The sequence below is a fragment of the Chiloscyllium plagiosum genome, chromosome 30 (genome assembly GCF_004010195.1).
Source record: "Chiloscyllium plagiosum isolate BGI_BamShark_2017 chromosome 30, ASM401019v2, whole genome shotgun sequence".
NCBI classification, from domain to species: domain Eukaryota; kingdom Metazoa; phylum Chordata; class Chondrichthyes; order Orectolobiformes; family Hemiscylliidae; genus Chiloscyllium; species Chiloscyllium plagiosum.
Window position 1 is genome coordinate 30,215,257 of NC_057739.1, and position 26,293 is coordinate 30,241,549.

At 42.1% G+C, this 26,293-nt stretch overlaps 1 protein-coding gene across 4 annotated transcripts in view; it reads left to right on the plus strand.

The window, feature by feature from the left end:
* LOC122564861 (LIM/homeobox protein LMX-1.2) overlaps window positions 1-26,293 on the plus strand; it is a 200,329-nt gene that overhangs the window by 169,331 nt on the left and 4,705 nt on the right. For all 4 annotated transcript variants that reach the window (XM_043720224.1, XM_043720223.1, XM_043720222.1 and 1 more), the window contains 5 exons: window positions 4,282-4,514; window positions 10,942-11,120; window positions 12,366-12,443; window positions 13,422-13,488; window positions 14,182-14,343. In XM_043720224.1, the coding sequence (XP_043576159.1) occupies window positions 4,282-4,514; window positions 10,942-11,120; window positions 12,366-12,443; window positions 13,422-13,488; window positions 14,182-14,343 (719 nt within the window). The remainder of the gene's footprint in view (window positions 1-4,281; window positions 4,515-10,941; window positions 11,121-12,365; window positions 12,444-13,421; window positions 13,489-14,181; window positions 14,344-26,293) is intronic.

Consider the following 26,293-nt stretch of genomic DNA (forward strand, 5'->3'; position numbering starts at 1 on the left):
GTTTCTATCTTGGAACTAGATTTTCAATCATGTCAATGTCTGTGTTAAATAACTCATCCTCACTTCCACCCATTATTGCAAATGTTGTTAATTGTTGTAAATGTTTGTGTTGGTTATTGATTGTTGTATTATAGCTAATCTGCTGTCGAAGAGGAAAATTTAAATCATGTTATACCAAACCCACTAAGCTTAAAAAAAGTTACTTGACTTTATACCATAAGAACACCCATATTTAGACAACAGCCTGAGGCTCAATTAAACTGAGCAAGGAGGTTGGTTTACAGCTTATTGTGAGTTGAGAGTCACAGGTGGTTCATTGACAATACAGGCAGCAGGCTTAAGATTTCCAAATGTAATCCTTTAGGCTTTTCTGGACAAGGCTGCCTTAACAACAGATATAATAAGTAAACTTGTCAGTGAAATATACCTATACATTAAAAATATGTGCAATAGTCGAGAGGACAGTCTGAAAGATGGCCAGTGGCTAATTATAACAGAACCAAACTCCTTCAGAATCATGTAATGGTAACTTGTGATAAATTGCTGGATTCAAATTGAAAAGCTACTTTCTGGAGTTATTTTGTTTGAGACATTGTACTGAGGACTGTTTGTTTTCAGCTGAATATGCAAAATTCTGGATTAGTGGTGCTGGAAGAGCACAGCAGCTCGGCAGCATCTGAGAAACAGTAAAATCGACGTTTCGGGCAAAAGCCTTTCATCTGCAGTCATTGTTTTTACCCTGAATATGCAAAATCCCATGGCACCATTCAGAGAAGAGTAGGGAGCAGTTCTGATGTGCTGACCAGATATTTATCCTTCAACCAACACCTCAGAACAGATGACTGGTCAAATTGTCTCACTGCTGCTTGTGAGTGCATGCTAAATGTAAATGATCTGGCACCCAGCATCGAGTATACTTCAAAACTACTTCACTGATTGTGAAGCACTTTAGGGTGTGTGGGAACTTGAGGAGCGCTGTAAGTTTTTGTTTCTTTTCTTTTAAAACAGTACTGAAATAACTCCAAGGAGGAAGTTATTCCATCACCAAACTAGCCTTTATTTACATGTGCACAGTACGTGGGCTCTGACCAGCCAGCTCTGAGCCAATCCCTACAATGAGGAGACTCTCTGATTCACCTGTTTCTTTTTTCTCTTACCCCACATTACCGCCTAACTGCGGTAGTGCTTATATTTTCCCCAGCATCCATGTTGTGTGTGTGCAGGTGAGACACAGTGAAAGACAACAGGTGTACAAATCTTTATTCAATTTCCACCACCAGGAAGAAAGGAAACACCCAGGTGGCCAGTGACAAGCAGTGCCCTTCTTAGGGGGCAATGCTTCAGGATCATCACCTATTTATATCTGTCAGAAAGGGCTCCACAATTGGCCCACGTTAATAACCCCAATCAAGAATCCTATAGTCCTGGCCCTCACTCCAATCACTGCAAGTACCAATGCGCAATATCAAAATTTTCAACATGCGTGTGATTTTGAAACTGGTCAGCGATGTCCAACAGCCAAACATACAGAAAAAAATTGACAATTCTTGGTGTATAATGAGCCCACCTTCAGCTTTTTCTTTTGGTTGGTATTTCTGTTATCAATATTTTCTCATACCATTGCATCTGATGTGAAAGCTCCCTCACGAGACTGTTCCTATGAGCTGCCAGATGTTCTAGAGAACCTTCAGATATTGTATTCGAATGTTCACAGAGGTATCAAGGGTAAGCATTGTATGTCGGATGGCAGTAATATCCATCGACAGCGCCTCAGCTATGGGCTAGGCTGGGGGTACACGTTTGGTTATCCTAATATTGCTACGTTTCTGTTCTCTGATGTGTCTGCTGTGGGATCCTGCTCCCACCGTAGGATCAAGACTGAGAATCAATGCTGAGCAAATCAGCATTTGCTTGAAGAGTGGTGGAATCCTGCAAGCTAGTCCTCTTCTCTGTGTCTTTGCTGCAACTGGTGAGTGGCCCTGGTGACGTTGGTGAACTGAAAAGAAATAACTGGATAATCAATATTCTTCAATACTCACTTAAATTGACCTATAGCCAAAGTCACATACTGTAAACTATAAAAAAGATAAATTAGTCCAATTTAATCCTTGAAACTAACTTAACCTTTTCACTTCACACTATTTCATTTTCTGAGAGTGATTGATCAATTAAATACCTATGTACAATATGATTGTTCTGTTTTGCAGTACACAAATGTAGCTGCCACTAGTAGCACTCATATCTCTGATTCTGATTGTTCTGAGATCCAATCCCACTCCAGGGCTTGAATGCAAAAATCAAAATGGACACTCTGTTGCAGTAGTTTGGGAATGAAATCAGTGGTGTCATCTCCTGTATGACACATTAGAGACCCCATCTACTCTCTCAATTGGAGGGAAAAGGTTCCTTGGTACTATTTTGAAGAAGCACAGGAGAGATATGACCACTGACCTGCATCAAACTTTCATAGTCAACATTATTAAACCAAATCATGTGGTCATTATCACAGGAAATTTGTGGGTGCTTGTTGTTTGAAAATTGGTTACTATGCTTCCTACAACAGTGACTGCTTTTCGAAAGTACATCATTGGTTGTAAAACACTTTGGATCATCTAGTGTTTGTGATGGGGTTATGTAAGAACGTAAGAAATATGTTATAGCAGGAGGAGGTCATTCAGCCTTTAAACCCACTCAATAGGATCATGACCTATCATCTACTTCAACACCATTTCCCTGCACCATTGTCATATCCCTGGATGTATTAAAATATAAAAGTCTATTGATCTCAATCTTGAACATTGAATCTCCACAATTCTCTCAGGTAGAGAATTCCAAGGATTCATTATATACTAATGCAAATGTTTCTTGCTTTAGCTTCTTTAAAAATAAAAACATGTTCCTGGTTTATATGGATGTATAAGGCTTATTTTTAGAACCATGATAAAAATTGAGAACTAAGTAAACAATTAGGAAAAGTAATTAGATATAGTGAAAACAAAAAACAATTTAATATAAGATGCTTTTAAACAATTTGCCACAATCAGTAGTCTGTGAAGAGAAAAAAGATCAAAAGGTAATTGATTTAAATGTTTCATTAACATAGACATTGGTTAATATTTAGGGCTTGCAAATTGCTTACCATTCAGTGGATTACTTTTATGTCTATGTAATTATCTGTTATGTTACATCAGTAAGTACAGCCTGCAATTTACATAGAGCACCATTCCATGTAAAGAGCTGAGTGGAAAAACCAATCTATCTGCTCAACACGATTTTGGGTTCAGGAGGAATGATAGCCAGGACAATTCTCCCACACTTTGTATGGTCTTATCAGTTTTCCAACTGTTCAGAATCATATCAAACAGAAAACACTTCTCAGCATTGTGCTGGAGTGCAAACCTCAATAAGGTGATACAAATCCCAGAACAGATCTCCAGTATCTGACACAAGCTGACTTAGAATAACTGAAGGAAATCATACAAGGCACTGTTTGAGTGTGACATAGAGTCATAGAGATGTACAGCATGGAAACAGAACCTTCGGTCCAACCCGTCCATGCTGACCAGATATCCCAACCCAATCTAGTCCCACCTGCCAGCACCCGGCCCATATCCCTCCAAACCCTTCCTATTCATATACCCATCCAAATGCCTTTTAAATGTTGCAATTGTACCAGCCTCCACCACTTCTTCTGGCAGCTCATTCCATACATGTACCACACATATATGATATGTGTGAAAAAGTTGCTCCTCTTTTATATCTTTCCCCTCTCACCCTAAACCTATGTCCTCGAGTTCTGGACTCCCCGACCTCAGGGAAAGGAATTTGTCTATTTATCCTATGCATTTCAAGACATCCAGCACTTCCTCCTCTGTAATGACATTTTGCAAGATATCACCATCTATTTCCCTACATTCTATATCTTCCATATCCTTTTCCACAGTAAATACGGATGCAAAATACTCGTTTAGTATCTTCCCTATTTTCTGCGGCTCCACACAAAGGCCACCTTGCTATTCTTTGAGGGACTCTTCTCTTCCTAGTTACCCTTTTGTCCTTTATGTATTTGTAAAAACCCTTTGGATTCTCCTTAATTCTATTTGCCAAAGCAATTTCATGTCCCATCTCATACAAATCCTCATAATATTCAAACTTCTGGATAAATAAAAAACTCCCTGAGTTTCTATGCAACTAAGATATAATTATTAATCCAAGTGATGTTAAGCCTCACAAAATGCCATGCACAAGTTGCCGTGTCTTAAACTGTCTTGTCTTTTCCAGATTGTTTGCCACAAAATGCAATGGCTGCATGGAGAAGATAGCACCGACAGAATTTGTGATGCGAGCTTTAGAATGTGTTTACCACCTGAGCTGTTTTTGTTGCTGTGTTTGCGAAAGACAACTGAGGAAAGGCGACGAGTACGTTTTGAAAGAGGGGCAGCTGCTTTGCAAAAGTGACTATGAGAAAGAAAAAGAACTGCTGAGCTCTGTTAGCCCTGATGATTCTGACTCAGGTACTGATTACACATTCCAAATATTTCCCGCAGCAAAAAAATCATCATTAATGCCTAAATTATTTTTATTCATTTGTATAACTTTACTTGTTGCTGTTAAATGTTTGCAGATTCACAAAATATATGATATCACTGCATAAACCAAATATGTTGTCCTCCTGTGAAAAACTAAGTTGAATCTAAAGACCCAGTCTTGTCTGGTATTTATTGGAAAATACATCATGTGACCAGTGTATGATGCCATATGGTTGTCATGTGCTGTCATGACAATAATCTGCAATACTTTGCATACTTTAATGGTTATGTTCACACCAAAATTACCAATGAGCTGTAATAGGACTCTGTCTTAGAGTCACAGAGATGTACAGTATAGAAACAGACCCTTGGTTCCAACTTTTCCATGCCGACAAGATATCCTTCATTAATGTAGCCCCATTTGCCAGCATTTGGCCCACGTCCCTCTAAAACCTTCCTATTCATGTACCTATCCAGATGGCTTTTAAATATTGCTAAAGTACCAGTCTCCAACTCTTTCTCTGCCAGCTCATTCCATACCTTCACCACCCTCTGCATGAAAATGTTGCCCCTCAGGTCCCTTTTAAATCTTTCTCACCTTACAAACCTATCCCCTCTAGTTTTGGACTCCCCTACCCTGGGAAAAAGACCTTGACTATTCTCTCTATCCATGCCCTTCATGATTTTATAAACCTCTATAAGGTCACCTCTCCAACTCTGACAGTCTTGGGAAAATAGCCCCAGCTTAGAGTCATAGAGTCATAGAGATGTACAGCACAGAAACAGACCCTTCGGTCCAACTCGTCCATGCTGACCAGATATCCCAACCAATCTAGTCCCACCTGCCAATACCTGGCCCATATCCCTCCAAACTTCTCCTATTCATATACCCATCCAGGTGCATTTTAAATGTTGCAATTGTACGAGCCTCCACCACATCCTCTGGCAGCACATTCCATACATGTACCACCCTCTACGTGAAAATGTTGCCCCTTAGATCTCTTTTATATCTTTCCCCTCTCACCCTAAACCTATGCCCTCTAGTTCTGGACTCCTCGACCCCAGGGAAAATACTTTGTCTATTTATCCTATTCATGCCCCTCATGATTTTGTAAACCTCTATAAGGTCACCCCTCAGCCTCCGATGCTCGAAGGAAAACAGCCCCAGCCTGTTCAGCCTCTCCCTTTAACTCAAATCCTCCAACCCTGAAAACATCCTTGTAAATCTTTTCTGAACCCTTTCAAGTTTCACAACATCTTTCCAATAGAAAGGAGACCAGAATTGCACACGATATTCCAAAAGTGGCCTAACCAATGTCCTGTAACAGCCGCAACATGACCTCCCAACTCCTGTACTCAATACTCTGACCAATAAAGGAAAGCATACCAAACGTACAGCTCAAACCCTCCAACCCTGGTAGCATCTTTGTAAATCTTTTCTGCACCATTTTAAGTTTAACAACATCCTTCCTGTAGCAGGGAGACCAGAACTGAATGTAGTGTTCCAAAAGGAGCCTAACTAATGTCCTGTACAGCCATAACATGACGTCCCAACTCTGATACTTAATGCACTTTGAAGATCAATTTCATCAAACATTTTTAACACATATTACATCACAGACAATATTTGATTTTAGACCAAACCATTTGTCACTTTGAGCATGTACCAGTTCTCTGAAAGAGCCATCAAATTAGCTCCAACCCTCTGCTCTGTCTTCATAGCCTTTCAATTTTTAGTTTCTCAAATATATACCAAATTCAGCTTTGCAATTTATTATTGTATCCATTCCAGTCTTTCAGGTTGTGCATTTCAGATCATAACTACTTGCTGCTTAAATAAAAAAATGTTTCCCCCTGTTATGAATATCCCACAGTCAGTTTAGCTTTAAAAGACATGTTTGTGATATCATCACCTTATCATAACACATGACTAGATTAGATTACTTACAGTATGGAAACAGGCCCTTTGGCCCAATAAGTCCACACTGAACCGCAACCCACCCAGACCCATTCCACTACACCTAACACTACGGGCAATTTAGCATGGCCAATTCACCTAACCTGCACATTTTTGGATTATGGGAGGAAACCAGAGCACCCGGAGGAAACCCACGCAGACACGGGGAGAATGTGCAAACTCCACACAGTCAGTCGCCTGGGGCGGGAATTGAACCCGGGTCTCTGGCGCTGTGAGGCAGCAGTGCTAATCACTGTGCCACCGTGCTGCCCACGTGACCTTTTTTAAAATTCATTGGATGAGACATCACTGGCTAGACCAGCATTTATTGCACATCCCTAATTGCCCAGAGGGATGTGGGTCTGGAGTCAGCCACCACCTGCCATAGCAGGATTCAAACCCAGGTCCCCAGAACATTATGTGGGTCTCTGGATTAATAGTCCAGCGATAATATCCCTAGGTCATCACCTCCCCCGAAGACATGAAAGTCTTAAACTCCATCTTACCTCAGGATCACTTGAAGCATGACACCCTACCAGAAGCGTGCTGCTCCTTGAAATCCAATGTCCGCCCAGATACTTACGCGCTTGTGAACATAATGTTTGTAAATGATAGTTAGCTATACTAAATGTCTGCTAGATTCTTCAATGCTCACACCCCATTTTTCACAGGAGATAATATAAGCATTGCCGCATTAGGTAAATTACCCTACTGGAGGCAAAACCACACTATTCCCTAATTGTTCTTCAATCAATTATTACAAATCTTCTGGTTACCAAGTCTTCAGCAAGTGGAAACAGATTCTCCTTAGTGCCATGATCAAAACTTTTCATAATTTGGAACCCCTTCATTAAATCATAAATGATCCTTTCTTGCTTTATGGTGATGAATCCCAGCATTGTCATATAACTGCCTCAACTCTGGCACAGTTCTAGTAGTTCACCCCTTGGGGTATTCTATTTGAATTTTTGACATCCTGCCTAAAGAGTGGTGTCCAGAATTTTACACAATCTAGCCAAGGCCTAGGGATTTACTGCCCAGTGTATCCCTGTCTTGGTTTTCTGCTGCCGAGATCTACTTGTCCTCGTCTTAGTGATCTAGCATCTAGCATTTTCTTGAGATCAGTGTCCGGATTGGAAATGGTACAAAATGGCATCTGCAGAAATCAATGAAATGGTACAGGCTTTCTTCTGAATCTTTGTTCAAAGTTAACCTATCTTTTCTGTTCACTACCACACAGCAATGTTCATATTTTCAGCCAAATTTCTCCATTTTAATTCAATAGCGGCCAGTATTCATAAGTTCCAAAAATATTTACTATCCTACAATCCTTCCAATTGTTGGTAGCACCACTGATTATGAATAAATTCACTTCATTAAATTAGTATCTGGCATTATTATCAAAGTTTGTTTCATTTATGTTGTTACTGCCTTATTCCAGTTTGAGTTCAGTGAGATGTATAACATTTTGAATTAGTCATAGATAAAATTACTCCATGTGTCAATAGCTAGGTTTGTTTTGTTTAGCTTTTATAAGAAACAGTGTGTTACTCAAGTAAATGCACCCACTAAACATCCACACCCGTTACTCAATTTGCACTATTAGCTACAGCTGTTCCTTATTTTGTTGCAGACAACTGTCAAAGAATTTGTCAAAGCATCTCCGTGTGCCTGTTTTTGTTTTCTGGAACATTCCTTCTTAACTCAAAGTGGACTAGGGCAAATTCCATGTTTGATTAACAGCCCAGATGTAAATATGGCATCAAGGAACACCAATAGTTAACTAACCTTTATAACATTTAGCTGGAAGAGTACAAAATGCTCACCATTTTTGAATTATCAAAAACAGATGATCAAAGAAAGACTCATATTGGCAGAGAGTGAGCAAATGTGTGTATGTGTCTGGGAGGGGTGGTTTGGGGGATCACTATTTACTGTAGAACTGTTTCTCTTCTTTTATCGTTTGCAAATGTCCACTTTCAATGTAATTTTAAAAAAGTACAAACCATTTGACGATGCCAGACCTGCAGTTACTCTCCAAAGACTAGGAGTTATCATGTTTAGAAAGCCATTAAATTTAAATGGCATTTCAGGAAGTTAATAATGACATGGCTATTAAAGTGAGTGAGCCAGCATTTGATCATTGCATAAATATGTTGAATCGAAATAAAGGAAGATGATGGGGCAGAGCATGTATGAGGCAAAGTTAATGGTGAACAATATTAAAACAAATCTTCTGGCTGGCTTACTTTTCCAAAATTTGCAAAAACCAAACCTGTTGATTTACATTTTGTAGTTTTAAAGACAATAACTTTTGAATTAAAAATCCTTTTAAACTGTAACTTCAAAATTTCAACTTTTAGCCAGTTTGCAATTTAACAGATACTCCCTTCACCAGACGAAGCTATTCTTTAAATGAATAAGCTATACGTTTTTCAAATAAATTCTTTAATAGTTACTGCAGTTTAATTACCCTTATGATGTACGATGAAAAATGTTCACTAATATTCATTTCCCTCAACTGCTAGGATAGAAATCTAATATAAACAGCACAGATAAAAAATAATCCCAGTTGCTACATCAGGAAAGGTAAATGCAAGGACTCTTAACAAAGTTGCAAGGTATGGAGGTTGGAACTCGATCATGTGACATTCAAAGCTCAAATTTGACTGCACTGCCTCTTACAGACAGCATTGTGCTGTGAGTGAGGTGTTCCTCTGGGAACAGTACTACAACTTAACTGTAACGTCAAACAAAACATACAGACAACAGCAGGCATATCAGTGGTGGGGAGGTTCCATCTGTGTGCAGTATATCTCTTTCCCTCCCATATTGGCTCATAACATAACAGAGGAAATGGTTCAAACTGAGATTTGGCACAGGATATTCCCTGCAGGCTTCTGACTACCATCAGGCTCAAATGAAAGTTATATGTCCACACCATGACACTCAAAGTGAGCTTCTCCAAAGTGGCCCAAATTGGGTGGCACGGTGACTCAGTGATTAGCACTGCAGCCTCACAGCACCAGGGACCTGGATTTGATTCCAGCCTCGGGTGAATATCTGTATGGACTTTGCACATTCTCTCTGTGTCCGCATGGGTTTCCACCGGGTGCTCCGGTTTCCTCCCACAGTCCTAAAGAGTGCAGGTTAGGTTAATTGGCCATGCTAAATTGGGGATAGGGTGAACTGGGTTTGGTTGGGATGGTCTTTGGAAGGTTGGTGCAGACTTGATGGGCTGAATGGCCTCTTTCAACACTCTAGGGATTCTAGTGGGCAAGTTCATTTTCAATTTAACAATGGCAGATATTTACTCCAATGCTGAGGTCTCTGTGGAGGCCATCCATTCCAGGTACATGGGACAGATGGCAACCCAAATGGAGATGCCAACCCTCCAATTTCATTTTAAATCTTGGAAGTAGGTATAGTCAATGGAGCTGGGCCATGACCACAGTGGGGTTTGGAACGGAGAGTAGTTATGGGATGGGGTAGGGTGGATTGGGAGATAGAGGAATATATTTGGGTTGGGAGCATACTCAAAGATTCACAGGCATCAAAATTATAAAGTACAACACCAGCACAGGAACTGTCCTTTTCCTGTGGACTATTGCATGTTATTTGTGTAAAAGAATGGAAGGGTCATCAGCTTATATGTAAACACTATATAGAGTCATAGAGATGTACAACACAGAAACAGACCCTTCAGTCTAACTTGTCCATGACCAGACGCCCTAACCTAATCTCGTCCCATTTACCAGCACTTTGCCCATAGGCCACTGAACCCTTCCTATTCATATACCCATCCAGATGCCTTTTAAACTTGATTTATAATAATTGTTGATTCATATAATGAAAAATTAATTTGTAAATACTTCACTGGATATGCTTCCATGTGTCAGATTTTATCCTCACTAAATACCAGACATATTTTCTAACAAATCAGAAATAGGAATCACTCTTACAAGTTCACCTTTGTTCCCAAGCCAAAGGGCATGCAGGGTATGCTGCAGTGACTTTGCGAACCTGGAACAGTTCACTCAGGAAACACAATGCTAAATTTACACACATGGATATATTCACTGGGCAACAGAAAAACATTTTATATTAGAATTTAACTACAACAATAATGTTTGATCCTATATGTGGCCTTTGTGTATTTGATTTTCACAGTTAAGTGTTTGAATTAATACAAAGTGCCTCATTCCAATCTGTCACCTTATGCCTAACTTCTCCTGTGGTAGTATCCCTACCTTTTGAGGTGGGAGACCGGCATTCAAGTCCCAAATGGTCCAAACGTGTTTACAACGTTTTTGAACAGGTTGATTAGGAAATATTTGAAACCAAAGTTCTCTTTTCTTAAAAGACTGCTGTATCTTTTCAAATCATTAAATTAGCATAGAATTACCCATGGATAAAGAGTGATAATGAATTGTGTTGCATTTGATACATTCACAGTGAAGAGTGATGATGAAGATCTTGACATTAAGCCAAATAAAGTTCAGGGAATTCAGGGAAAGGCTTGTGAAGACACCAAGGATCAGAGACGACCAAAGCGTCCTCGGACAATTCTTACAACACAGCAAAGGAGAGCATTTAAAGCGTCATTTGAAGTTTCTTCCAAACCATGCAGAAAGGTAAAGGTTTTCTCTTATTGTTAAGTACATATACTTAAACTATTTGAGTTTTCACGCAAATACAAAAATAAACCAGTGCAAAGGCTTTTAAACTCTTACTGCTGCTCAGACCCAGCTTTAACATCTGGTAGGTGTTATGTGAGCAGAGTAGAAGGGGAGATGCCAAACTGTCCAATATTTGTCAGAGTGATCCCCGGGACATAGGCACTCCTGGCTTTCTGCATAGGCTGTGTTGGTCTTCCATCTTAAGCTGGTGCAAAGCACTAGCTTTCTGTTTATGTGGGAGCTGAATTTCCCATGGGAGGAGATTACTGCCTGAGATCAGAAATAATGAGCCCTAGAAATTTGCTGTGGGTTTGAGACTGATCTCTGGGTGCGGTGCTGTTTTTGTCTCTATTGTCTTTGGTGGATGAGGTTGGTAGTGGGAGTGGAATGGATCTAGGGAGGAGGAAAATCAGGACCGGGAGGCCACAACTTCTTTCCAGGGCTTGAAGGATTAATGAACAAAAGATATAAATTGAGCTCATTTTTCTGGTTCTCATCTGGCTCTGGTTCCTCTTGGACCAGGTTGACTTGGTGGTGAAGCCTCAGGGGCCTTCCTGTGTAGGCCTGAGTTAAAAATGCATGTGTGATTGGAGACCAGCTTTCCTGTTTTGAAAAGGACCCTACTGCCTTGTTGATGAGTGTTCCTTGACTGTTTAAAACTGCAAACTACAGAAAGGCAGTGGGGTCAATAGGGAATGGTAAGTCACTGCAACCATTTTAATTGACTCCCTCCAGACCTCTCAATTTCCGCCAAGTGAGTCAGAGGTTGAAATTGATCTGTTTTATTTTTCAAAGCTTTTAACTATTTCAAATGCATATGAAATAGGAGCAGAAGTAAGCTACTAAAAGCAATCAGCTTTGGGTTCTGGAAATCTAAAATAAAGACAGAAAGTGCCGTGGAAATTCAGTGGGTCTGACAGCATCTGTGGAGAGAGAAACAGTCAATTTTTCAAGTCCAGTGATCCTTCTCCAAAACTCTTTGGCCTCAGCATCCCACTCCGCCTTTTTATAACATCATGTACTGCTCTCCTATCCTGATTCCAAATCCATGTCTTTTCCACACATCCCTTGATTTACTTGCTGTCTGTCATCTTTGCAAAATGGTTTGCTTTTGACTTCAGGAAGATCATTTTAACTATCAGCACTTAACTCCTTCTGTTTGCGTAATAAAGTCAACATGCAAATGATTTTTCTGAACAGGTCAGAGAGACACTCGCAGCAGAAACGGGGCTCAGTGTCAGAGTAGTTCAAGTGTGGTTCCAGAATCAAAGAGCCAAGGTAACTTTTTTGTCACAGATCACTCAACTTTGAAATCATTTTGCTTAACATAATGTTTACAATATGACTTCCCGTGCAGTGGGGCACAGTGATTAAGTAATCATTGATTACTCAATAATTGACTAGTGGGCAAGAAACTCAGAGATTGGGAGTCCAAAGCTCATCACTCCAACACAACAAGTTGTGAAATTGAAGTCGGTAATTTGCAGGCTAACATCCAATGGTAATCATGAAAGCGACCAGATTGCCTCCTACCTGGCTCAGTCACTCGTGCCTTTCAATCAACTTGCCATCTCCATCTGATTTGTCTTTACATTGACTCCAAATCTTAACCTGGTGCCAACTCAGTTGTGAATTAGCTATAAACAGCAAGAGATCCATTGTAGTAACTAGAGATGGTCAAAAAACACCACCTTACCACATGTTGATACAGCAGGAGAAGCCGCAAATAACACAAAGCACTGTAAATGCAGAGTTATATTTGATAGATAGTAGTGTTAGATATGAGATAGGCAGGTACAAACTGCACAGTTGGAGTAAAATACATAATAATTCATTTTCCTTGAACTAGCTTTTTGTTGCTATGTTCTAATTAATATAGATCAAAACACTAAATTACATTTTTTAAACTTAATTAGAGAGAAATATTCTTGTTTGGTGGGTGATTTGGGCAACTAAATCATAGTTTTAAGGATGCCCTTCCACTCATAATAGCTAAAGTTACAAGAGTGTGATTTTATCACATGTAGTGCTATTCCATTCACAAAGTGATTTCCATTTTGCAACAACCTTTTCTTTTCAATTGTACTTTACTTCTCCAACATGGAGAACAACGTCACTACCTGCTAAAATACTGTATGTTCTCAGGATGTCTTTGTTTCGTTATTAGTTGAAGTTTGGAGATGTCATTCAGTGTACGTGCTTTAAAACTCCTCTTACGTCACCTGAGCTCAAAGTGATTTCTTTGTGATTTTTAAGATGAAAAAGTTGGCTCGAAGACAACAGCAGCAACAAGAACAACAGAACGGTCAGCGGCTTGGACAAGGTAGCCATCTGAGAATGGGGCTGGTGGGGGGATGGCAGGTGGAAAGGCCTGCTCAGGAACTGTTCTGAAAGTAGTAGGTGGCTGCTGATACTTCTGTAATAAAGAATTCAAAGTAACCTAGTTTTAAATTGCATTGCCATTGAAAACAATGTGTGTAAACACGACACATTGTTTAAAAAAAAGTCACTATAAATATTAAGTATAAAACTCCAGTTGTCGAAATCCATCAACACAGTGCCACAGTTTAGAACAAAAAGAATATTTCCCAGTGATGTTACCCCAATCATCGCACAGTCACTTCGGCAGTTTAATTTCCTTTTAAAATTAAAACCTGCACCTAGGTTTTATCATTTTAATTTAGATTACTTATCTAGCCTGTGGTATAAACAGAGCCCATAATGAACAGCCATAGGATACAATTGATATCCGACTTATGAGGATGACTCACTATTATGGTTCTTGTGAATTATTAGACCAGGCAAGGAATCTGCTGTGGCTCCTTGTCACTGTGTTCGCTCCCATAATTTATTGTAATTCATGTCGCATTTCCATGAAAGATTAAAATGCTTTATTCAGACAGAAAGCTGGTTCCTTTCTAACAAAGAAACAAATCTGTTCAACTAGAACCAGCTTTTATTTTCTGAAGGCAGAAAAGCGAGGCAAATTTCTGATTGATCTTCATTTCAATAACAGAAGTTATGTCAAGTAGAATGGATGGGATGATAAATTCGTACGCACCAGTTGCACCTCCACAACAGCAACTTGTGTCCATGGACCAAAATGGCTACAACTCTGATCCATTTCAACAAGGACTCACTCCACCTCAAATGCCAGGGGACCACATGAATCCATATGGTAGGTGGCTGCTTGTATTCAGTTACTTTGTCAACTTGCAATTTCATTTCCTGCAGCGGTTTCACTTTATACTTGTTCAGGCCACCAATCCAGAAGGATTGAATAGGCTTGGGCTCTTTTCTCCAGAGAACAGAAGGTCAAGAGCTCTTTCAATTTAGAAAAGGGTGGACCCACAGAAGGTGTCTCCACTTCTGAAGGAAACCAAAACAAGATCCACGAATATAAGATAATCACTAATAATACCAATATGTTTGAAATATACAGCATAGATAAAATTAAGGAGAAGATAACAGATACATGAGGGAACAATAGAAAGATACACTGATAGGGTTAGACAAAGATAATAGAGTGAAAGGAGGGTTGTGCAGAACATAAACACTGGTACATCTCTTTTTTTAATTCATCCATGGGAGGTGGGCATCACTGGCCCATATATCTGTTGCTTTTGTCCTTCTAGATTCTAGTTAGGAGTTTGGAAGGTGCTATCTAAGGGGCCTTGTAGAGTTGTAGCAGTGTATCTTGTCAATGGTACTGGATGGTACACATTATTGCCACTGTGCATTGGTGGTGGAGGGAATGAATGCTGAATGTGTTGACGGGGTGCCAGTCAAGTGGGCTGCTTTGGCCTGGATGGTGTTGACCTTATTTTGTTGGTTGCCATCCAGGCAACTGAAAGAACATTCTTCACAACTCTGACCATAAGGCATAAGACCATAAGACAGAGGAACAAAATTAAGCCATCTGGTGACTAGAGTCTTCTCCTCTATTCAATCAAGGCTGACAAGTTTTTCAGCCCCATTCTCTTGCCTTCAGTCTGTAACCATTGATCCTCTTGCTAATCAAGAGCTTGTCTATCTCTGTTTTAAATGCTGTCAGTGATTTGGCCTCCACAGCCTTCTGCAGCAATGAGTTCCACAGATTCACCACCCTCTGGCTGAAAAAATTCCTTCTTATCTCAATTCTAAAGGGTTGTTCTTTCATTCTGAAGCTGTGTTCTTGGGTCCTAGTCTCTCCTTCAATGATCTCCATATCTATTCTATCCATGCCTCGCAGTATTTTGTAAATGTACATGGAGATAATCCCCCATCCTTCGAAAGTCCAATGAGTACAGACCCAGAGTCCACAATCACTCCTCATACAACAAGCCCTTCATACCAGGATCATTCTCGTAAAACTCCTCTGGAACCCCTCCATTGCCAGCATACCTTCATTAGATATGGGGCCCAAACTGCTCAGAATATTCCAAATATGATCTGACCAGAGACTTATGCAGCCTCAGTAGTATAGCTCTGCTCTTGTATTCTAGCCCTCTCAAAATGAATGCTAACATTGCATGTGCCTTACTAACTGCCAATTGAATTTGCATGTTAATCTTAAGAGAATCCTGAACTAGGACATCCAAGCCCCTTTGTGCTTCACATTTCTGAAGCCTTTCCCTACTTAGAAATAGTCTATAACTCTATTCTTACCAAAATGCATAAACTGACACTTTCCCACATTTTAATCCATCTGCCACTTCTTTGCTCAATCTCCTAGCCTGTCCAAGTCCTTCTGCAGCATCTCTACTTCTTTAGCACGAGCTGTCCCTCCCATCTATCTTTGTTGCAAACTTAGCAACAATACCCTCAGTTCCTTCATCCAGGTTGTTGATATATAACAAGAATAAATGTGGTATCAACACTGACCACTGCAGAACTCCACTAGTCGCCATGCTGAAAAAGACCCCTGTAGCTCTACTCACTGCTTCTGCCGGGCGGCTAATCCTCTATCCATGCCGGTGTCTCACCCCTAACACCATGGGCTTTTTTCTTATTTAGCAGCCTCCTGTCAAAGGCTTTCTGGAAATCCAAATAAATTAGTCCACTGGCTCTCCTTTCTCTAACTTGCTTATTATCTCCTAAAAGAATTTGAACAGATTTGTCATGCTTGATAAAGCAGCGCTGACTCAGCTTTATTTTAGCATGCTCTTCCAAGTACTCTGTAATCTCATCCTTAATAATGGAATCTTACCAACAACCAAGGTCAGGCTAACTGGTCTATAATTTCCTGTCTTTTGCCTCTTCCTTTCTAAAACAGGCATGTTACATTACCCATTTCCAGTTCTCTGAGATCCTCCCTGACTCCAGTGATTCCTGAAAGATCAGAACCAATGCCTTCACAATTTCTTTAGCCATGTCCTTCAGAATTCTGGGGTGTAGTCCATCTGGTCTGAGTGATGTATCCACCTTCACACCTTTCAGCTTCACCTGCAATTTCTCCTAAGTGATGCCACCTACACTATCCTCTGTTCCTCACTGTCCTGAAGGCTTGATGTGTCTTCCACCATGAAGACTGATACAAAGTACGCATTCAGTTTTTCTGCAATTTCCTTGATGTCCATTAAAACTTCTCGAGCCTCATTTTCCAAATCCACTGTTGCCTCTCTCTTACCATTTATGTATCGAAAACATCTCTTGCAATCTTCTTTTATATTACTAGCTAGCTTACTCTCATATTTCATCTTCTCTCCCTTATGTCTCTTTTAGTTGTCCTCTGCTGTTTTTTAAAGGCTTCCCAAACCTCTGGCTTCCCATGAATCTTCACCACATGATATGCTTTCTCTTCTGCTTTCATGCTGTCCCTGATTTCCCTTGTCAGCCATGGTTTCTGTCTTCCCCTTAGTATGTTTCTTCCTCCATGGGATGAATTTCTGCTGTGCCTCCCAAATTACCCCCAGAAACCCCTGCTATTGCTGCTCCATAGTCTTCCCTGCTAGGCTCTCCTTCCAATCAACTCTGGCCAGCTCCTCCCTGATGTCTTTGGAGTTACTTTTACTCAATTTTAATATCTTGCCTTGAGATATTAAATGGACATGCTTTGAGGAGTTGGGAGGTGAGTTTCATGATGCAGAATTCCCAGCCTTTCCCTTGTAACCATTTATTTGTATGGCTGATACAATTCAGTTTCTGGTCAATGGTAACCCCTAGGATATAGAGAGTGTGGGACTTCAGTGATGATAATGTGGGATGGTTCAATTCTCTCTTGTTGGAGATGGTCATTTCATGACACTGTGTGGTGGGAATGTTATCAGCCCAAGTCTAGATATTGTCCAGCTCTAGCTGTGTTTGGACCTGGAATGCTTCAGTGGCCTCCTCTATATTGGGGAGACAGGCCGCCTACTTGCGGAGCGATTCAGAGAGCACCTCTGGGCCACCCGGACGAACCAACCCAACCAACCTGTAGCACAGCATTTCAACTCCCCCGCCCACTCCACCGAGGATATGCAGGTCATTGGACTCATCCACCGCCAAACCACAACAACCCGACAGTCGGAGGAGGAGCGTCTTATCTTCCGACCGGGAACCCTCCAACCACAGGGGATGAACTTGGACCTCACCAGTTTCTTCATCCCCCCTCCCCCCACCTTGTCTCAGCCAGATCCTTCCAGCCCGGCACCGCCTTCCTGACCTGCAGTCTTCTTCTTGACCTCTCCGCCTCCATCCTACTCCGACCTATCACCCTCACCTTGACCTCTTTCCACCTATCACATTTCCAACGCCCCTCCTCCAAGTCCCTCCTCCCTACCTTTTATCTTCTCCTGCTGAACACTCTCTGCTCATTCCTGAAGAAGGGCCTGTGCCCGAAACGTCGAATCTCCTGTTCCCTGGATGCTGCCTGACCTGCTGTGCTGTTCCAGCAATAAAGTTTCAACCATGCTTCAGTGTCAGATGAGTTGCGAATGATGCTGAACATTTTGTAGCCATCAGTGTACTTGACTTCTGAATTTATGGTGGAGGGAAGGTCATTGATGAAGCAGATAAAGTTGATTTGGCCTAGGATATTATCCTGAGGAACTCCTACAGAGCTGTCCTGGGCCTGAGATGGCTGACCTTTAATATCCATAACCACCTATTTTTGTGCGATGTATAACTCTAAACAATGGAGAATTTTCCTCTGATTTGCATTCACTTTCGTTTTGCTGGGTGTCCTTGATTGAACATTCAGTCAAATGCATCTTGATGTTCAGTGCAGCCACCTTTACTTCTAGTCTTGAGTTCATTTTCTTTTGTCAGTGTTGGACCAAAGTTGTAATGAGGTCAAGCCGAACGAGCCTGGCAGAATCCAAACTGAGCATTGTTGGGCAGGTTATTGTTGAGCAAATGTTACTTGGTACCACTGTCGATGACACCTTCCTTCACTTCGCTAAAAATTTAGAGTGGACTGATGGGCCAAATTGGATTTGTTTGTTTTTCAGCTTTTTGTTCACAGACATACCTGAGCAGTTTTCCATGTTGTTAGCGAAATGTCAGTGTTGTAGCTGTACTGAAATAGCTTGGCTAGGGTTCAGGGTTCGTTCTGAAGACAAATCTTCCATAATCCTGCCAGTATGTTTTCAGGGCCTATAGCTTTTGCAGTGTCCAGGGCCTTCAATCATTTCTTGTGGTGTAAATTCAAATTGGCTGAAGGCATTTGTGATTATGGAGAACTCAGGTTCATCCACGCTGCACTTCTGGATGCAAATTGCTGCAAATGCTTCAGTCTTGTTTTTTCCAATGATGTGCTGGATTCCCTCAGCTTTGAGGACGTGGATATTTGTGGAGACCCCTCCTTGTTCAGTGAGTTGTTTAATTGTCCACCTCCATTCCCAACTGATGTAGCAGGATTACAAATCATCAATATGATCAGTTTGTTGTGGCACCTCTTAGCCCAGCCTATCACATGTTACTTGTGCTGCTTAGCACGGGAGTTGCTCTGTTTTTTAGCTTCACCAGGTTGACACCTCACTTTTAGATATTCCTGGTGCTGCTCCAGGCATGGCACACCTGCCCTGTACATTGGGCCACTGTTGATCTCCTGAGGCCATGAGGATGCAGATTTTAAGTGGATACAATTCTGCTGCTGTTGATGACCCACTGAACTTCACAATTGTCCAGTCTTGAGCTGCTAGATCAAGATCTATCATGTTCAGTGGTGTGGCACAACTTAGTGGAGAGTATTTCAGGACTTTGATTCCACAAAGTGGTCACTCCTACCCATACAGTTATGGACAAATGCATCTACTATAGGTAGATTGTTGGAATAGAGATCAATATGTTTCTCCCACCACCTTTCGCAGAGGTGGCCTGTCAGATATGTCCTTTAAGACTCAGCCAACTTGGTCAGTAGTGGTGCTTCAAGCCACACTTGGTGATGGGTTCTTCACCCAGAATCCATTCTGTGTCCTTGCCACCTTCATTGCTTTTTCCGATTGGTGTTCAACATGGCACAGTATTGATTTACCAGCTGAAGGATGGCAGTGTGGAGTCATCAGCAAGAGATTTTCCTACTCATAGAATCATAGAATCCCTACAGGACAGAAAGAGGACCATCAATTCTGCACTGTCCCTCCGAGAAACATTCCACCCAGACCCCTACCCTATCCCAGTTACCATGGCCAATCCACCTCACCTGCACATCTTTGGACTGTGGAAGAAACCTGAAGCACCTGTCAGAAACCCATACAGACACAATGAGAATGTGCAAACTCCACACAGACAGTCCTCCAAGGCTGGAATCGAGCCTGAACCCTGGCGCTGTGAGGCAGCAGTGCTAACCACTGAGCTACCATGCCAGCTCCATGTTGACCTGATGCCGTAAGACTTCATGGGGTCAAAGACAATGTTGAGGACTGCCAGGGCAAGTCCCTTCTGACTGGATTGCACTGTGCTGCCACTTCTGCTGGGTGAGTCCTGTTGGAGAGATGTCACATATCCAGGGAATATGTCAGCACTGTCTGGGAAATTATGCTAAAATCAGGATTCCTTAGCATATGAGTCAACTTTTCCAATTTAGGTACAAGTCTCCAGTTGTTACTAAGGGCTATGTATTCCATTGTTATTTCAGGTCCTTTGCTCAATGTTGGGTAGGCCACTGGTTTTATTCCCATTATCAGACTTTGTAGCCAGTGGCATTGTAGGCAATTTTAGATGCTGTGTATCTGGGGTCACGTCTAGGGTAGAACAGATGAGGATACCAGATTTTCTCCCCGAAAGGACACTTCTGCACTAAAATGTCATCAAATGTACCGTCCAAGAGTATAGATATATTTGTCTTTGCATTCCCTGCCTTTCAGAATCTTTTATATTTGGAAATTCATCAAGTTCTGATTTTACAAAAGCATTATTTCCTCACAAAATAGGAAGATAAAAGTGACTGCCCTTGATGCCAAGGTAACATTGGACTGTGTGAAATGTCAAACAAACTCTAGTAAACCTGGCGTTTTACTGGGAATTCAGGGAGGATGTCTCTCCACTTGTTGGGGTCATGTCGAACCCGAGGAAGATAATTGTGGCTTGTGGAGGTCAATCATCTCAACCCCAGGATATCATTACAGGGATTCCTCAGGACAGGGCTAAAAGCATTTATGTCTTTAACTGATTCCCCATTGATTTTTCTTCCATCAATGAACAGAATGATGATGATATGGATGATGATGAGATTATATGAACGTGATGATTATTAATGATTGCAGAATGTCCAGTTGTATTTACAGTTCCCAGGTGATGAAGCAGTCTGTGCCCACATTCAGATCTGAGCTGATATATGATTCATCAAAGAGGTGTGAGGCATTAGAGAGTCTAACATCTTTCCTTGACAATCAATTTAATTATCATTTACTGAAAGTATCCACTGTCAATGTCTTTTGACTAGAAAACTGGGCCAGCCAAATAAATACTGTAGCTACAACAATGGGCCAGAAACTAGGTATTCTGTATCAGGTAACTCAGTCCCCAAAGCCACTAAATCATCAGCAAGGCACATGTCAGGTCTATGATGGAATATCCTTCACATATCTGGATGAGTATAGCTGCTTCAAAAACACTCAAAAAGCTTGACAACACTCAGGAGAATGTAGTCCTCTTGATTGGCATCCTGCCACCAAATTCATTCCCTTCATTATCAGCATAGAGTGGCAATGGTACGTAGCTTCCACAAGGTGCTTTGTGGCAATTCATCACAGGGCAGCAGCACTTACATGGGAACACAACCACCTACAAGTTGCCTTGGATCCAGATACCATCTTGACTTGGAAACGATCGGTGACACTGAAAGAATTGTCATGCAGGATGCAGAAACTCCTTCCCTGATAACACCGTCCATGTAGCTACACCATATGTGGTTTAAGAAAGCAGACCACTTTCTCAAGGACAGCTAGGGATAGGCAATAGTTGAAAATGTGTTGCTGGAAAAGCGCAGCAGGTCAGGCAGCATCCAAGAAGCAGGAGAATCGACGTTTCGGGCATGAGCCCTTCTTCGGGAAACAGGAGACTTCTTGAAGAAGGGCTCATGCCCGAAACGTCGATTCTCCTGCTCCTTGGATGCTGCCTGACCTGCTGCACTTTTCCAGCAACACATTTTCAGCTCTGATCTCCAGCATCTGCAGTCCTCACTTTCTCCCATAGGCAATAGTTGCTGATTTAGCAGTGATATCCAAATCCCATAATCCCAACATCATCCAAAGTGGAAGAGGAGCATCTGGGAAGGCGTTGAGCACATGAGACTTGCCGTTGGGAAAAAGCTAAAGCCAGACAAATTCAGAGAATGGAGCATGCTGCCACACCAATGCCACATCCACCCCTTCCCATGACTACCTTCTGCCCCAAATGTGACAGAGTCTCTGGTATCTGCATCAGTCTGTACACTCACCTATGAATCATAGAATCCCTTAAGCGTGGAAACAGGCCCTTCAGCCCAACAAGTCCACACCAACCTTCCGAGAGTAACCCACCCAGACCCATTCCCCTGCCCTATTATCCTGTATTTACCCCTGACAAATGCACCTAACCTACACATCCCTGAACACTGGGCAATTTTAGCATGGCCAATTCACCTAACCTGTACGTCTTTGGATTATGGGAGGAAACCCACGCAGTCAAGGGAAATAATATACAAACTCCACATAGACAATCACCCGAGGCTGGAATTGAACCCAGGTCCCTGGTGCTGTGAGGCAGCAGTGCTAACCACTGAGCCATCATCTCTCCCAGCTAGTGTCCTCCCTGGCGGGGAATTGAACCATGGTCTTCCATGTGACAGGCGGGGATACGAACCACTATATTACCAATGATTTGCCCTCAGAGTGGAAGAGAGTCATCCTCGTCTGAGAGAGACTGTCAATGAATGAATGAGACCAGAATTTAGTGCTGATGATGGAAATGACAGTCATGGACTAGGAAATGAATGACAACTCTCTCCTGTGGTCAAGGGGACCCAGGGCTACATCTCATTCATAACGACCGAAAACTTGTTGCAGCAAGGGAAGCTGTCCTTATCAAAGATGTTCATTGACCCCAAGAGGTGCTGGTCAGTCAGAAATTGGTCAGATCAGCAACATCCCGGCCTCCACTTTGTTCCGTGGCAATGAATTCCACAGGCCCATCACTCTCTGGCCGAAGAAAACTCTCCGCATTTCCATTCTAAATTGACCCCCTCTTATTCTAAGGCTGTGCCCACAGGTCCTAGTATCCCCGCCCATGGAAACAAATTCCCAGCGTCCACCCTTTCTAAGCCATGCATTATCTTGTAAGTTTCTCCTAGATCTCCCGTCAACCTTGAACTCTAACGAATACAATCTCGGGATCCTCAGCCATTCATCGTATGTTAGGCCTGCCATTCCAGGGATCATCCATTTGAATCTCTGCTGGACACGCTCCAGTGCCAGTATATCTTTCCTGAGGTGTGGGACCCAAAATTGGACACAATATTCTAAATGGGGCCTAACCAGAGCTTTATAAAGTCTCAGTAGCACATCACTACTTTTATATTCCAACCCTCTTGAGATAAATGACAACATTATATTTGCTTTCTTAACCACAGACTCAACCTGCAAGTTAACCTTTAGAGTATCTTGGACTAGCGCTCCCAGATCCCTTTGTACTTCAGCTTTATCATTTTCTCACCATTTAGAAAATAGTCCATGCTGTATTCTTTTTTCCAAAGTGCAAGACCTTGAATTTGCTCACATTGAATTTCATCAGCCATTTCTTGGACCACTCTTTTAAACTATCTAAATCATTCGGTAGCCTCCCCACCTCTTCAGTACTACCTGTCTGTCTGCCCAACTTCGTACCATCAGGGAACTTCGCCAGAATGTCCCCAGTCGCTTCATCCAGATCATTGATATATAAAGTGAACAGCTGCAGTCCTGACACTGAACCTTGTGGGACCACACTTGTCACTAGCTGCCATTCCAAAAAAAACCTTTTATTCCAACTCTCTGTCAGACAGCCAATCCTCAATCCATGCCAGTAGCTCACCTCAAACACCATGGACCCTCACCTTGCTCAGCAGCCTCCTGTGAGGCACCTTATCAAAGGCCTTTTGGAAGACTAGGTAGATAACATCCACCGGGTTTCCTGGTCTAACTTGGGGATGGAGTGGACTCTATAAAGGCAGACAGCACCATTGCAAGTGAGGCAAATGCAGCAAGGACCCCTCCTCTTGCTAAAGAGTGTATGAACAGAAGGACTGCCCACCAGCCAGCTACCTCTTCCTGGCCTAAAATCCACTGGGAGGTTGCCAGTGTTGGCTTGGCAGTCTCTGTTGTGACATTGCTGGTAAATCATAGAATCCCTTGTAGTGCAGATCGAGGGTATTCAACCCATTGAATCTGCACCGACCCTCCAAAGAGCATCCCACCCAGACCCAACCCCTACCATATCCCCATAACCAGCATTTATCACGGCTCATCTACCAAGCCTAAACATATTTGTCCTGTGGCAGGAAACCAGAGCAACTGGCAGAAACCCACGCAGACACTGGGAGAATGTGCAAACTTCACACAGACAGTCACCCAAGGCTGAAATCAAACCTGGGTTCCTGACACTGTGAGGCAGCAGTACTAACCACTGAGCCACCAAGCCACCATTCAATATGTGAAGAAGCTCTTAATTGGCTGCCTAAGTGGCTCACTTGGGCTCTGGATGGAGTGACTGTCTGTGACCTATCCCCACAGCTGGCAAAATGGCATGGCAGTGGAAAAATGACATGTGCCATCCCATCCCCCATGCCCATCACCATTTTATCTCCTGAAGGTTGGTAAAACAAAACCCATAATTTCCTCACTATTCCCATTGAGGATTAGTAAGAGATATTCACAAGGAATGTACAGGTGCGGGTGCATTCTGATATTCTGAAACTTTATTTTGTTATGTCATTGTAATTCAGATATGAATAGTAACTATGGGTATCCCTGACCCAAAGTTCAATCTAGATTAAATATGATCTGGCTTGTGCCTATTAGATTTCTTCCACCCTCTAAGCGTCAGTTCCTAATTGCATTTTTTAGTCGATGACCTGAATTTCTCAGTTACTCAGAATGACATTTTTACTCCTTGTAGAAGTAAGCTAGCAATAAAATTCTAGGCTTTGGCAGTATTTTGCATCCAGTGGATAGATGTACATTTTGACGTAAGCTTTCTTAGATTTTACATTCGGCTTATTTCCCATTGTATTCTTGCACATGTTTCTTCCTGGATTTAATTCTTTTTTGGAAAGCTGCACTGTTGATTTTGTTTTTGTTTTTTCAGTTTCAGTTGGCATTCCCATGGCTATCCGTGATGACCCATTGAAGTGAAACAATTGGAATTCAATGTCACTTTAGTGTTGAGCCCTCCACGCTCTCCCTCCTTCCCTCCCAATCCCTGCAAATGTCATTGTACCACCACTGTTCCCAGATAATTGTGGAAAGTCTCTTGTGTCAAAGAAAAACTTTGAATAAAACTGACCATAGACCTCATTAGAACTGAGAGAAGTGGAAAATTGAGCCCATTTATCTTTCACTTTCATGTACTCAAAGAGAGTGGTGAAAGGAGGGTCATTGTGACTGCACACACTTTCTGAAACAGTTATCAATGAGTACCACTCTGCTGCTTTCTCTCCATGGCCCTGCAAATTCCACACATATCCAACACCCTTTCAAAGTGACCATTGAATCTTTTCCCACCACCCTTTCAGCCAGTGAACCCAAATCCAAACAACTCATTGGGTTTGTAAAAAAGAATCCTTGTATCATTAGAGTGTGACTTTAAATCTGTGTCTTCTGGTTACTGATCTTCTTATCAGTAAAAACAGTTTCTCCCCATCACAGGGCACAGGACAAGGGGGCGAGGGAGAGTTTATCATAGCCCAATAACTGGGGCCTGGGACTCTTGGAAGCCTGTCATGTTTGGGTCAGGGGCCTGAGGTGTGGCTGTGGAGCCCAGGTCAGGAGCAGCACCAGAGCTTGTGATTTTTGCTCCTGCCTGATCTGCCACTAACTCTGTGGGCTGGATTTTACATTCTTTTGGCCAGAGTGAGAGAGGCAGAACAGGAAACGGAGAGTTCCACTCACTCCCCCACCCTGCCATCTCGGCCCGTCCAATCAAACATCAGATGGTCAGTCAGCGCCTGTCTGCTGGCAAGGAGGCCTACCTGAGCAGCAGATCCAGAGTGTGGTGCTGGAAAAGCACATCAGGTCAGGCAGCCTCTGAGGATCAAGGGAATCGACATTTCGGGCATAAGCCCTTCATCAAGAGGCTTGACTCTCCTGCTCCTCAAATGCTGCCTGACCTGCTGTGCTTTTCCAGCACCACAATCTCATCTCTGATCTCGAGCATCTGCAATCCTCACTTTCTCCTACATTTGACTCCAGACCCGAGCAATGTGGTTGATTCTTAACTGCTCTCAGGGCAATTGGGGATTGGCAATAAATTCTGGCCTAGCCAATGATGCCTCATCCCATGAACGTTTTTTTTAAAAAGCTGCTGTAAAATCACTCTCAGACTCTCTCATGTTGAATGTCCAACAAATGCAGCAGGCACTGAATAATCAGAGACAATTGGGTTGTTAACAAACTCATTAGTCTTTTCAAAATGGTGGCCAGGTTATCAATTTCTGTTCCTGCTTGCCCTCAGCAGTTTTAGAGACTGGCCTAATGATGCTGAGCCAACAT